This window comes from Ovis aries, chromosome 1 (assembly GCF_016772045.2).
Source record: "Ovis aries strain OAR_USU_Benz2616 breed Rambouillet chromosome 1, ARS-UI_Ramb_v3.0, whole genome shotgun sequence".
Classification (NCBI taxonomy): Eukaryota; Metazoa; Chordata; class Mammalia; order Artiodactyla; family Bovidae; genus Ovis; species Ovis aries.
The window spans coordinates 274,316,357-274,331,481 of record NC_056054.1 but is presented as its reverse complement, the minus strand read 5'-3'; the positions used below and the strand labels follow the sequence as shown (position 1 = coordinate 274,331,481).

Sequence of the window (15,125 nt, the reverse complement as noted above, 5' to 3'; positions counted from 1 at the left end):
GATGTCTAATTTGCAACCACTTTCTTCTAGGCTGTGGCTTGTTTTTTAAGTTTCTGTTAATAGTGTATTTTGTAGAAAAAAAAATTTTAGTTTTGATTAAATTCGATATATGAATCTTTCCTTTTGTGGATCTTGCTTTCTGTGTCATGTCTAATAACTATCTGCCTGCCTTGCTGTTCAAAGTATTTCCTATGTCTTCTAAACCTTATGGTTTTACATTTTGGACCTTACGCCTACAACATATTTTAATTTTGAATATAAAGTGTGAGATCTAGGTCAGGGTTCTCTGTTTTATTTTTGCATATGGACAGACAACTGCTCAGCACGGTTTGTTGAAAAGGTCACTGCTTCTCCGTTGAGTTTCTTTAGCACCTCTGTCAAAGTTCAAAAGGCTGTACGTGTCAGTCTATTCTGAATGCTTTAATTTGTCCCTTTGATCTCCATGCCTACTCCTTCACCAATACTACACTGCATTGATTATTGTGGCCTTATTTTAATCTTAAATTTGAGCCATGTGATTCCTCACACTTTAGGCTCCTTTTTCAAAACTGCTTTTGCCATCCCAGTTTCTTTTCTTTTCCATATAAATTTCAAAATCAGTTTGTCTGTATCTACAATATTTACAATACAGCACACTCTGTTTTGTGTCCCCAGGTGGCTCAGTGGTAAAGAATTCGCCTGCTAATGCAGGATATCCGGGTTCAGTCCCTGGGTCAGGAACATGCCCTGGAGGAGGAAATGGCAACCTACTCCAGTACTCTTGCCTAGAAAATCCCATGGACAGGGGAGCCTGGTGGGTGGGCTACATGCCATGGGGTCGCATAGAGTCAGACAAGATTTAAGGACTGAGCAGACACACCCCCATTCTCCTTTCTAGTAAAGAGGAGAAGAAAGTGCCTGGGATGGGATGGAGATTGTTGATAAGTAAAGAAGGCACACCCTAGAAATGAAGGGGATGGCAGTGAAAAAAAAAAAAGACAAGGATCAAAAATCAAGAAGACAAATCTTTCCTGAGCTCACTCTTTGTTATCAGAATTCTAGTAGGTAGTAAGGAGCAGCATAGGGCTGTGCTGAGTCCCACGGTGAACCATGAGTTATTAGCAAAAAACGTGGACTCCGTCTCAGACTCATGAGTGAAGAGCTTTCCCGAGACTGAAATAGAGAGGTGACCGCACCACGGGGTTAGCAGAGTTCAGGTCTGGGCAGGACAAGTGTGTAATCAGAGATTGTTTCCCCCCCAGATAATGAGAGAACGGTAGCTTAATTCCCTTCACTTAGGACAGTGAGGACAAAATAATCTGATTAATAGAATTACCACTGACAAGACACCCAGAGAGCCCATTTTCAACAACTTACATATAAAGTAAAATGCCTTAATTCTATAGCAGGATCCCACTGAATACTGCCTGGGGACCCAGGAGGGGTTTCCCGACCCCAGGGTATCTCTGCATCATCCTTTAGTGCACCAACACGACCCTGCTTCTTGGGGGCCTCCTTGGTGGCCCCGGGTGGCCCCCACTGCGTGGGGTGCAGGTTCTGTCCCTGGTTGGCGAGCTGGGACCCCACACGCCACGTGGCACGGCCAGAAAGTAAAAAATAAACAAATATGCTGCTCCTGTACCGCTTCTGGAATCTAATTCTGGACGGAAGGGCGCTCCCTGCGAGCGTGTACCCTTTGCACCCAAGCCTAGGTTCCTTAGGTGGATTAAGTGAGCTGAATTTTGTGAGAGGCAGAGAGCCCAGATCTCCAAGTTTAAACAGAGGTTTGCTCACCTGATTGTGGATCCAGAGAGCAGGAGGGTGGCTGGTATGTTTCACTGCCAGCTCTATCATTCTCTCTTGTTCCAGCAGCCTAGGGCTGGAGCATATTGAGAACCCACCAACCACAGAGACTCCTGGGATAAAAAAATCAACCCTAAAAGAAAAGGCAAATAAATCGACTATCGTTAATGCAATTTTTAAAGTGCAAGGTAAACACAACCGACAAAATTTTAGCTAGAATGACTAAGAAAAAAGGAGAAAAATATAATTACTAAAATCAAGAATGAAAGATGGGACATTATCACCAACTTCACAAAAAAAAAAATTATAAAGGAATTCTATGAATAACCGTAAGACAAAAAAATGGCTTACTCAGATGAAATGAATGCATTCCTAGAAAAGCACAAACTACCAAACTGGACTCTAGAAGAAACAGAAAATCTGAACAGATCCATAATAAATGGACTGAATTAGTATAATTTAAAAATTTCCCATAAGGGTAAGTCCAGATGGCAGCAGAGGTGAACTCTGTTAAACATCTGAAGAAGAATTAATGCTTGTCTTTCACAAATACTTCCCCCCAAAACAGAAAAAAACTTTCCACTTCACTCTACCACGTCAGTATTATTCTGATACTAAAGCCAGACTAAACTAAACTACAGATCAACATCCCTTATGAATACAGATGCACAACTCTCAAGAATATTGGCTCAACATAGAAAATCATCAATGACTTAAACCACTTAACACAATAAAGGACAAAATCCATGTGATCATCTCAACAGACGCAAAAACGGCATTTGACAAAATTCGACACCCTTACATAATAGATACACTCGACAAACCAGGAATAAATGGTAATTTCCTCAGCCTGATAAAGACAACTACAAAATATCTAATCATATTTAACCCTGAAAGGCTGAAAATTCCCCACCTGAGAAGAGAAAGAAGACAAAGATGTCTGCTCTGACCAATTCTACTCAACACTGTACCAGACATTCTAGCCAAGGCAATTAAGCAAGAAAGTGAAATAAGAGGCATCCGGATTAAAGAGTAAGAAGCTGCGGATGACGTAACACTATATACAGAAAATCCTAATGAATTTACTATAAATATATGAGAACTATTAAACAACTTCAAATAAAGTTGCAGAATATAAAATAAATAATAAAGCAATGAACAGTCTAAATGTAAAATTAAGAAAAAGTCCTATTTATAATAAAGTAATAAAATAATTGGGAATAAACTTCACAAAAGAAGTGTAAGACTTATACACTAAAAACTACATTATTGAAAAAAAATCAAAGAGATCTAAATAAACAGAAAGGCTTCTTATATTCATGGGCTGGAAGACTTAATATTATTAAGATGACGATAGTTCCCAAATTGATCTACAGATTTAATACAATGCCTAGCAAACCCTAGCTGGTTTCTTTGATAAGTTGATCATAAAACTGATATGAAATTCAAGGAGCCTAGAATCATCAAAATAATCTTTAAAAAGAAGAATAAATTTGGAGGATTCGCACCTTCTGGTTTGAAAATTGTTTTAAGTCACTGTAATGACGACACTGTGGTACTGGTGTTAGGACAGGCAGGTATCAAAGGCAAAAGACTGAGAACCAAAAAATAAACTTAGTTTTATGGTCAACTGATTTCCAACAAGGCTAGCAACACAATTTAATGCAGAAGAAGGGTCTTTTCAGTAAGTGGTGATGGTTTTATAATAATCTATAAAGGAAAAAGAATCTGAAAAAGAATAAACACACACACACACACGACTAAATCACTGTGCTGTCCACCAGAAACTAACACAACACTGAAAATCAACTATACTTCAATTAAAAAAAAAGCGCTAGGACAAGTGAATAGTAACTGGGAAAGAATACAGCTGGACTCCTACCTTATACCATATACAAACGTTAACTCTGATTAGACCACAGACCTAAATATAAACATTAAAATCATAAACCCAGACTTCCACAGGAGCGGCTCTTCACGGCCAGTCACTCAGAAACGACACTAGAACACAAAGGTCCGAGAGAAACTGGAGAACCTCGGCTGCAGAAAACGAAGACTTCTGCGCCGCACACTTGGGTGTAGTACCCGCCGTCAGGACAGTTAAAAGATGACCCTCGGAATGGGAGAAAATATTTCTAAATCATGTATCTAACAAGTAATTTATATACAGAATATAGTAATAAAAAGAAGGTTCAAAACATGGGTAAAGGGGGCTTCCCTGGTGGCTCGGTGGAAAAGGACCTGCCTGCCAGTGCAGGAGACGCTGGTCTGGGAAAGGAGCAACTAAGCCTCCGTGTCACAACTTTGGGCCCGTGCTCTAGGGCCTGGGAACCACAGCTCCTGAGCCACACACCTGGAGCCTGCGCTCCACAAGCAGAGAAGCCTCAGCAACGAGAGACGCACGCACCACACCTGGGAGCTCCTGCTCCCCAAAACTAGAGAGCAGGCCACACAGCAACAAAGACCCAGCACAGACACATAGATAATAAAATCACATTTCAAAAGTGGGCAAAGGACTTTACAAACATTTTTCCAAAGAAGATACATAAATGGATAATAAGTACATGAAAAATCGCTCAACCTCATCTGTCATTAGGGAAATGCACATTAAAATCACAATGAGCCATTAGGTCACTCTCACCTGGACGCATGGCTGATCAAGACGACAATGGCGAGTGTCAGTGGGGATCGGGAGACACTGGAACCTTTGCACACTGCTGACGGGAACGTAACATGGCCTTGCTACTTTAAAGAACAATTTGGCAGTGCCTGAAAATGTGAAGATGTGACAGCACTTCTACTCTGAGGTATATACTCAAGAAAAAAGAAAATATATATCCCCTTAAAAATATGCACACGAATGTTCACAGCAGCATTACTGGTAACAGCCTAAAAGTTCCAAACAAGCTAAATGTTCTCCAACTGACGAACAGGGAAACAAAGGCGGCACGTTCGCGGGACGGGATGAAGTTCTGAAGCACGCCACGGGCAGATGGGCAGCGAAACCGCGTGAAGTGGAAGTGACGTCGCTCAGCCGTGTCCCACTCTGCGACCCCCTGCCAGGCCCCGGTGCCCACGGGATTTTCCAGGCAAGAGTACTGGAGTGGGGCGCCATGGCCTTCTCCAGGAGATCTTCCCGACCCAGGGATTGAACCCGGGTCTCCCGCACTGTAGACAGAGGCTTTACCGTCTGAGCCCCCAGGGAAGTCAGAGAACTGAGCGTAGTGCAGGAAGCTGGTCACGAAAAAGACCACACACTACAGAATTCCACTGACACGGAGTGTCCCGAACAGGAAATCCACGGAAGACAGGAACTAGAAGAGCGGGTGCCCACGGGTGAGGATGGGGAGTGAATGACAGTCAGGGCAGAGCTTCCTTCTGGGATGGCGAGCATGTGCTGAAAGTTGACTGGCTGATCACCGCACAATTCTACAATATACTGTGAATTCAATTCTGTGAATATACTGGAAATCACTGAACTGTACCTTTTAAATGGTGAATTTTATGATACGTTTATCTTGATAAAAGAGTTTCCTAAATGTGAAAAAGAATCAACAAAAACTCTCTTGCTGGCATTGAATAGGCTGATGCAGCCTCCTAAATTCTGGCTGTCTCACGTTGCCTTCTTTGCTTCTAAGCACTCTCCTGGAGTGGAGAACTCTTGTGAGTTTCAAGCCCTCAATAACTGCACGCCACATACTTTTTTTGGGTGAGGGTTCTAGGAAATGCAATAAATCTAGTCACATACCAAGGAAAGAGAAATTTACTACCAACTGAGACCACAGAAAATTCCCATCCCCACGTCCAGGAAACTCATGTATCCATTAGAGCTGATCCTCAGCCTTCGAAGGACTATCCATTAGAGCTGATCCTCAGCCTTCGAAGGACAGACAGTATAATCAAAAAAAGGCGACAGTCTCATCCCCCGCCCTGGGGAGAAAAAAGCACTTGATATCCTCTCCTGATCTGATCTATAGCCTTAGAAGCTGTTCTCTTCTCAACTCTGGCCTTAGGTACCTGGTCATTTTTTAGTCTTAGAAAACAAGTTCTGGGCAGGAAGTGCTCCAGAAAAGGTCCCCAGGTTATTTCTGCCTGTATTTACTTCCTTCTTTCCCACGAATAATTTCCCTTCCATTTCAGACAAGATACAAATTTTAAAAGACGATAGTTAGCACTTACTAACACCGTTGCTATATGCTTTCAGAGAAGAGGTGAATGGCATTTCCATAGTGTCTGTTTAAAAAAGACTAATCTCTGAGCTAATTTTGCTGCTTTATTTCCTGAACTATAGCACCCTCTGCTGCTTGATGTTGATAGAGACCTTTTTCTCCGGTACCTGAGGGCGAATCCCTCTTCTCTAGGAACTCTGGAAACCCTCCACCTTTAGGGAGAAGGGCCTTCATGAAACGCTGCAGAAGAACCGCATCTGAATAGGCTTGAGAAATATCACAACGCGTATTTAGTGAGACATCTTTCCAAGAAAGAGTGAGTTTTACACACACACACACACTCACGCACACACCGTTAAAAATGCCGTCCTTCACAGCGAGTACATGAAGAGCAGAGGGACAGGGCCCCCACTGCAGCGAAGCACGCGTGTCCATGGCCGCGGTGCCACAGGCAGCCTCGTCCCACCCAGGGCCCAGCACACAGCGGGCACACGGGCCGCAGCCGAGGGACCCCGCGTCGCCCTGAGATCCCCACTCTCAGCCGCCCGACTCAGCACAGACAGCCAGCCCTTCTGCCGGCCATGTACAGGCGCAGAGGCCGGTGCTGGCGGTGAAGACGCAAGTCTGTCTTGGGTCCTGCCCTCACCTCCCTCATGGGAGGAAGGTTAACTCATGGCTCAGCAGGCAAAGAATCTGCCTGAAATAAAGGGGACACAGAAGACCCCTTGGGTCTGACCCAGTCCCTGGGTCAGGGGGATCCCTTGGAGGAGGAAATGGCAACCCACTCCAGTATTCTTGCCCAGAGAATGCCATGAACAGGGGAGCCGGGTACGCCACAGTTCAGAGAGTCGCAGAATCAGACACGACTGACCACTAGCATGAAAGAATCCGCTTGGGAGAGAGAAGGCAGCGTCACCTGAGATGAGTCTGGAAGCGCTCGTGCTTAGCGCAGACACCTGCGTAGCTCCAACATGTGATCCTGATGTTATCGGGGAAATAGAAAGCTACCGCATTTTATTTTTTAAAAAATCTGCTGGGGGGTGGGTGGGACATGCGGAGGGGAGGAGAGGGGAGGAAAAAGAAAGCAGTTAAATCCACCAGGGATGGAGGCATCAGGAAAGACTTCACAGAGGAGTCCTGAAAGGCAGTGCTCATCAGACAGGCTGTGGAGGAGGACACCACCTGCCCAGAGACTCCCAGGAACGCGGCACCGCCTCCACGTGGGCCTGAGTCGGGGCTGTGGCGGCGCCGCGTTTACGTTTGCAGTGCAGCTGCCCTGCTGGCAGGCAGCGGAGAGTCCTAGTTCTCTAACCTGGCTCCTCTCACCTCCTTACCCTGAGCACTTTCAAGCGTGAAATCCTGTTATCTCATATGAAGTCAGAGACACAGCTTGCCCCACTCAGAAATGCGTTGCCTGCTCCCCGGTGTGTTCTGCACACAGCCCGGGCGTGCAGCAGGCACCGGCGGCGTGCGCCTGCCCACTCCTCGCAGGCCGGCTGCTCTTCCCACAGCAGCCTCGGTGCACAGGAGGCTGGCAAGGAGCTCAGTCTGTCCCCAGGACCCCACAGACACTCCTCACAGGGGACCTCACCAGCACGCATGCTCTCTGATGGCCTGAGCAAAGCACTGGCTACAACAGACACCCAAAACAAATGCATAAACCCCAGGCACTGTGCCAAATGCCTGCCACACCCTACAACACCGAACTGTTACTCTTTCCTCTTCAAGGACATGGGAACCGAAGCCCCGAGCAAAAAGGAAGCCGCCCACCTTGCAGAGTGGCAGGTGGAAGCCAGGGCGGCAGGTGGAAGGCAGGGCGGCAGGTGGAAGGCAGGGCGGCAGGTGGAAGCCAGGGCGGCAGGTGGAAGGCAGAGTGGCAGGTGGAAGCCAGGGCGGCAGGTGGGAGGGCAGGGCGGCAGGTGGAAGGCAGGGCGGCAGGTGGAAGGCAGAGTGGCAGGTGGAAGCCAGAGCGGCAGGTGGGAGGGCAGGGCGGCAGGTGGAAGGCAGGGCGGCAGGTGGAAGCCAGGGCGGCAGGTGGGAGGCAGGGCGCCAGGTGGAAGGCAGGGAGCCAGGTGGGAGGGGAGGGCGGCAGGTGGGAGGCAGGGCGGCAGGTGGAAGGCAGGGCGCCAGGTGGGAGGGGAGGGCGGCAGGTGGGAGGCAGGGCGGCAGGTGGAAGGCAGGGCGGCAAACTGGGACGCGTGACACAGACCCCGGGATGGACCCGCCCATAGCACCGACACCCTGGGTACGCTGAACCTGGCAGCCCCAGGCACTCACCAGCACCCAGGGGCTCTGAACCTGGCAGCCCCGGGCACTCACGGGCGAGGGGAGACTGTTGGGGCCATGCCCAGCTCCATCCTTCCCCCCTCGGTCAGGGGAGCTCCAATCAAGGTCCAGAGCAGGACTCCCCAGGGAGCTGTGTGCTAAGCCGTGAGCTCCTGGTGGGAGAAGCCGGGAAGGTTCAGCCCTGCTCGTGCGGAAAACTGGTCTGAAGGAGTTCTCCCTTTCTCTCTGGATGGGATGGCGTGAGATCTGAGAGCTGTCTCCCAGTACAGGAACCCCAGCAGCCAACAGCCCCGGAGCACCACCCCTGGTCTAGGCTGGGAGTGTCCACCCGAGGGCCAGGGCCCAAGGCCGCAGAGCGTGCACTCTCGCACTCAGAGGCGGCTCTGTGCCTCCCCTCGGAGCCTGGCACGTGTCGGCAGGGACCACCGGTCCAGAGTCCATGGACGAGGGGTCACGGCTCCAGCAGCTCTCTCTCCGACCACCCCAACCCCGTGAGCGCACGGCAGCCCCCTCCTCTCTCCCCCCGAGTGCCACGTGGGGTGACGGGCGAGCCAACCATCTAAGAGAGCCTGCGAGCAAGCCGCCCCAGCGACAGCGCCGACGGAGCAGTGCCCACCACCTCGGTAACCACCAAGTCACACGGCCAAAGAGCTCACAGCGTCCAGAGCCGTGCGGAGAGGCGGTGTTAAGGCAGCACCTTCTCAGGAAGACGGTCGACGCCAGGGATGAGGGACCGACTCGCCTGGCAGGGAAACACGGGCCAGCTGGAGCAGACCCCGCCCCGCCACCCTCTGTCCGGCATGCACTGAGCCAGCGCCCACGCGGACGGGGCTACCAGAGCCATCCAGTGACGCGGCAGACGCGGCGCCACCCCAGGGAGTCTTCCACTGAGGCTCAGGGGGAGACCCTATTTCTGTGCATATCACTAGGAGATGATGACGTTTTCTTACTATACTCGCACGCACACCGCGGGAGCAGCAGGATAACCAAGGCACAGCTTTCTCTAATCAGGACACCGGGGTCAGAGTCGGCACCATTCCAAGCGGAAGGCACACAGATAACGGTGTGCACAGGCCACAAACGCCTCCCCGAGAGAAACGTGGAAAGGCAGATCCTTATAAATGGAGTTTGCACATTTCAACGCAATAACTGCTAAACTAGTTTTGAAGGGCAAAAACGTTGCCAACCCCCCCTCGAAACAGCCCAAATGCACTTAATATGTATCACTGAACATGTGCAAAGATTGCAGTAAATTGCTTCACAAGCGCAAATTATTGCAATCAGCATCTTGTTTTCTGGTTCTAAATTCAAAGCAAACTATTAACACAAGCCTGCTAACTCTTGCTATTATCACACATCCTCCTCCTAACAAAACCACATTTCCAGATGGACTGCCAAAATTAGTCAAGTGGCTCCTAAGAAAGACGACCAAGATTGACATGCCAGAAACTCATTTAGAAATGAAAGCTGGATTTAAATAAAGGAAACAGACACCCAAACACACCTTTCCTAAGGAAATACGGGTTGCGCTCTTTACTATCCAAATTCCACAGCCACTCAGTGAGGCCCTTCGCAGGAACACTGGGACAGCTGGGCTGCTCCCCCGTCAGCATACTGACCAGCCCTCGGCCATGAGCACGACGCAGGCTGGGTCCAATGCAGGGGGAGGGTCCTGCTAACAAATTCTGCAAAAGCTATTTCAACTCAACCCAGACAAGGCGTGAAGATTGCAGAATTCAGGAGAGAGGGTGGGCACCTCTGCGACAAGACTGGTTGCCATAACCAGTTTCAGACTTCTGCGTTTACTAGGCGTTTGACATAAAGGCTGATTTTTTAGAAATGTATCCACCCCCAGCAACACGTAAGGGAGGCAGAGAAGACGACTGCAGTGCACTCTATCGGCAGCCAGGCCTGCGGAGCAGAACCAGCTGTCAGAGTTGTCGGGTCCGGACTACGACTCACCGCTCTGCCTCCCTCTGGAAACTCAAGGCAGCAACGTTCATCTACAGCTGAGAGGCTCCGGGGCTCAGAACCAAGGTGGGCCCTGAGGCTAGGAAAGGAGTCAGGTTCTCCATGCCAGGAAGAGGCTCAGGCTAAAGGGAGACACCCTAGAATTCCTCTTCCCCGGGAGAAACAGCAGTCACAGAAGTACTTCCAAGAAGGAAAAAGCAGCTCTGGTGTCTGATGGCACCTTGACCACACATGCTAAAAAAACAGAAGAGCCACTTACCACTGGCCGGCCTTAAAAGAAAAGTCTTTATCCGCGATGAGCAGGCGGAGCCTCTTCACCGACGGGGACTCGCTGGCTACTCCACACACCTTGGCTGCCGAAACGACCTGGAACCAAAAGATGATGCTGCCTGAGGTTCCGTTCAGCTCAGCTCAGTTCAGTCACTCAGTCGTGTCCGACTCTTTGCGACCCCATGAATCGCAGCACACCAGGCCTCCCTGTCCATCACCAACTCCCGGAGTTCACTCAGACTCATGTCCATAGGGGTGCTCAACTCGGAAACAAACTGGCTTTCTAGTAACTGCATTATTTTTTTTTTACTCCACAAAGATGTGGTTTTCAAAAATTGTAAAACAAGGTAAAGCATACTTTGCTTCAGAATTCTGCCTACCACCAGATGAACAAACTTCAATTATTTGGGGAGACTTGCTATCATACTCATTGAATTTTATTCTGCGTATAGAAACTCTCTTGAGGGGACTGTTTAACAAGCGCATATTTGCTGAGTGTGCAGCGTGTGCCAGCACCGGGCTGGGCGCTCTGGAAAGAGCCCCCCCGCCCCCCCCGCCAGCCCCGTGGGCCCTGCCTGCAGCCTGACTGCTCTGGAGCAAGCACGCTAATGAGAGCCATGGTCAGCCGCAAGCCTGTGTTTGTCCTAAGCCTGCCTAAGTCCAAGTCACGCTGATTTCAGAAATGAAAAGCAAACACTTAGAAACTTTGTGTTTAGCAATTTCAAAGAGTAAACTGTGTCTCTGTTGACTCTGACAACAGACAACAAATTGGGTGTGTGCTCCCTGTGTCTCTGTTTCCTTCATTTATCTTTTCCAGTTCATTTTTATTGTATTTTACAAGATATAAACAGTTCACAACCTTCAAACAGCAACGAAAACAGCCTTTTGCTACAGGTCGCCAGAGAAGCACTGTTTTAACTGACGTGTCTGATTTTCAGAAAATCCTAAGAAGGCCTGAGTCAGGCTCTCCTCAGTTCAGTGTCACCCACGCCCCACATTCGCTCCGCGTGGTTCTACTTCCGCCGTTCCTTGTTGCTTCCTCCGCCCAGAGCTGGGACTTCTTCACAACAGCAGAGAGAAGACAGTAAGACTCCCCGCCTCCTACCGCTCTGGGCTCCACTTCTGGCAGCAAATCCCACCAGCAGCAGGCGTTCAAATACAGCCTTTCTGCCTGTGTTACCTTTTCAGCTCCACCAGGGGGCGCCCCTGGGCTCGGTCAAGGTCAGGGGGCCTCCCTTCCTAATGGGAGTTTCAGTTCAGTTGCTCCAACATGTTCGACTCTGCAACCCCATGGACCACAGCACGCCAGCCCTCCCTGTCCATCACCAACTCCCAGAGTCCACCCAAACTCATGTCCGTCGAGTTGGTGATGCCATCCAACCATCTCACCCTGTCGTCCCCTTCTCCTCCCGTCTTCAATCTTTCCCAGCATCGGGGTCTTTTCCAATGAGTCAGTTCTTCGCATCAGGTGGCCAAAGTACTGACTGGAGTTTCAGCTTCAACATCAGTCCTTCCAACGAATGTGACCTCATCCAGCCCCTTTTCTCCAGTAGGACCAAGTCTAGTCAAACGAGCAGTGGGAGACAACTCCTAAAATTCCACAGGAAAGTTCTCCAGATGCTGGTGGTCTCCCCGACCGCAAAGCACCTCTGAAAAGGTGCTGGCTTTCTCGTGCTCCTGTAAAACCCCCGCCACTGAGGACCTTTCTCAGCGTTCTGACCAGCCCTCTCTCCTGTCCCTGAGAGCAAGTCAGGTTGGCTCTGCCCTGCGGAGCCTCTGCCTGCGCCTCTGTGATCCCAGCCCCACTCACCCTGCCTGAAAGGCCGCCTCACTCAGCTCCCACCAGCCTTCCCTCACGTCCAGCCTGTGCCCCAGATCCTCCAACTCATCAGACACGATGCCCGATGCTAGCGGTCCCTCCTCAACAACTCAGCCGACAAAAGGAAGCAGCAGAGGATGGCTGTTTGCAGCCAGGGCCCCACAGCCACAGTGCAGCTGCCGCAGCCTGGCTCCACCATGGGCCAGCCGTGTGAGCCTGGGCACACGTGTGAGCCCGGCCCCTCAGCTCGGTGACAAGAACAGTGTTCGCCCCTCACAGAGCTGGCGGGAGGGGCGCCTCACGCAAAGCCTGTGTGAGCAGCACTGCTGCCCCTGAGGAAGTGCTCAGTAAGCGTCGACTGTAGCTTACTACATTAATGGTAACGAGTCCACCAGTGTGTATCTGCCATTACAGGGCAATCTTATACTCGATCCATGCACCACTGCACAGGTCACACCATTGCTGCCGCCACACAGGGCCTTGAAGGCCGAGCACCCAACGCCAGGCGGCGGTTCTCATGGGCAGCCCGGTGGCCTTGGAACCACAGTCTCCACGTTATTTTGCTTAGAATCAACTTAAAAGCCATACTGTCTTTATTTTGGAAACCCAGCCTTTAACCCAGAATCTACTGACACTCTTCTATCCAACAAAACCGTCCCTGCTCCCCGACACTCTCGGTGCCCACGGCCACCTGGCTGCTGCCCTCCTGTGACCTCCCCCAGGGCTGGGGGGCATCTTCTCCGACAACCACACTCAACGCCCCGCCTCAGTTCTCAGCCTCCCTGATCGCTCTGAATCGGACACTTCCGACTTCCTCTGCACGTCCCGAGGCCTCCTCCTTGCCTGGCACATGGGACACAGAACTCCCCCGCCCCCCTGCCTCCCTGACCTCATCCCCCTGACCCTTCTCTGCTCCTCCTCCCACTCCTGACCAGGAGCCTCACCCCTGCTCACTCTCCGCCCCCGGGCCAAGGCCCTCAAGCACTCCCAAAGCTACTGTCCCTTCACCCCGACGCGGCTTTCCTTTTCTGCCAACTGCCAGCTCACAGCTGCACTCTCCGTGATGACAGCCAGCACCTGAGGGGCACCCAGCGCAGGAGCACTCCGGGTTCTGAGGCAGACACTTAATGCACATTAATTCACGCAGCTAATACGGACAACCACATTCCACCCCAAGAGACAGGACTATTACCCTCCATTCTGCAGAAGAGCAAACAGAAAGGGTCGGTGATGTGCTCACGAGCACTTGGGCATGGCTGAGCCCAGAGTCATGCCCAGGTCTGCCCAGCCCTTGGCCGCCTGAGAGCTCTGTCCCAAAGGCAAAGTCACCGACAAGCACGACTAAACCCACCACGCTCCTTCCTTCCACAACCCTTCTGGAGCCCAGGGCCTGGCCCCAGCGGGGCTGAGGTGGAGAAGGCTGTGCCTCACTCAGGGGCCCTGCCAAAGCAGCCGCCTCCCGCAGCTGGGGCTTCCGTTCTGGGTCCACCCGGGACTCAGCATGTCAAACCCACATTGGGCACAGGCACACACAGCCTGGCTCATCCTGGAGCCCGCTCCATGAGCTCCCCTCAAGCCTTCTCCCCCGGCTCACCCACCACCACCCTGAGCCAGGAATCCCACTCTTCTCGCCTGAACTTCTGTCGTTTCCACCTGTCTATCCCACTTAGCACGTTTTATGTAAATGGAAATATTCATAAACATATCTTTTCCACACACAGACCACAAGCCTCCGGCAGGTAGGAGGGGACAGAACCGATATCTAGATCAACTCCCAACCTTGAGCTCAGGGCTAAATGCACAGTCAAGAGTCAGTAAATATTTGTAGAATGGAGCAAAACTCTAACTCAAAGTGACCTAAAACTGGTTTCTGAAACAAAGGTTAGTAGAAATTCAGGAGCTTTTTATGGTCAAAACAGAAAGAAGAAAGGAGGTGGGAGACCGTTGAAGAAAGCCTGGCCTAGTTCATATTCAAAACACAGGAGAGGGCGGGGAAGACGGGGATCTTTTCAGTGGGACAGGACTCTTCAGTAGGACAGGTTTACAAAAGAGAAACATTTGTTTTCATTATTTTCTTTCAGTATAATAATCTGTGAAAACAGCCAAGAGCTCGATTATTTCACCTGTAACAGTTTAAAGGGCTTCTGTCAGATTCATTAAAATCTAGGTAAGTGCAAGCTTTAAACACATCCTAAAGAGTCACCTGGTGGCAGGGGAGTGACATTCATGTCATGGGCCGGGAGGGGTGGGGGGTGGCGTGGAGGCGCAGAGAACCTGAGCTGAAACACAAGCTTGCTCAGTCAGCAAACGCCAGACCATCTAAAATACCATCAACAACAGTTTGTTTGCCAAAGTCCAAATAAAGAATTCAATGAAGAAGGGAATGAAGTTACGCCTCCTACTGGAAAGGTCCACTTTTCATTTGGATAGCCTTCATGAAAACGTCCCCAGACGCTTTTTGCCTACTTATATTACTATAAAAGGCAACATTCCTGTGGCGATTAGTCTAAATAATCTGGGCAAAAATGCAAACTACCTTGCACAATCCCTGATTTTTAAACACGTCTCCCTCTTAACATTTTATTTTCTCAATACAAATACTGTTCACTATAAACAGATTCCTGGTGACGCAGAGTGAAAAATACTAGCAAAATCTTTTTGAAGGCCATATCACTTTTATTCTAAAAACAATTTCATGTAATTAAGATCTGCAATCATGGCTCTGGTTATGTTATTCTTTCTCTACTTTTAGTGAAAAGGGAAAACGTGATGGAGAAACTATATATTTTAACATTTGTACTTGTTCTCATACTCAATGAACCAGAAGA

At 49.9% G+C, this 15,125-nt stretch overlaps 1 protein-coding gene across 5 annotated transcripts in view; it reads right to left on the bottom strand.

Annotated features, from left to right (window-relative positions):
- Nucleotides 1-15,125, bottom strand: part of OXNAD1 (oxidoreductase NAD binding domain containing 1) — a 44,451-nt gene that overhangs the window by 8,811 nt on the left and 20,515 nt on the right. For 4 of the 5 annotated variants that reach the window (XM_042238722.1, XM_042238713.1, XM_042238727.1 and 1 more), the window contains exons 5-6: nucleotides 10,468-10,574; nucleotides 1,774-1,915 (exon numbers count right to left, since the gene is read on the bottom strand). In XM_042238722.1, the coding sequence (XP_042094656.1) occupies nucleotides 1,774-1,915; nucleotides 10,468-10,574 (249 nt within the window). The remainder of the gene's footprint in view (nucleotides 1-1,773; nucleotides 1,916-10,467; nucleotides 10,575-15,125) is intronic. The other variant, XM_042238736.1, reaches the window with a different exon arrangement.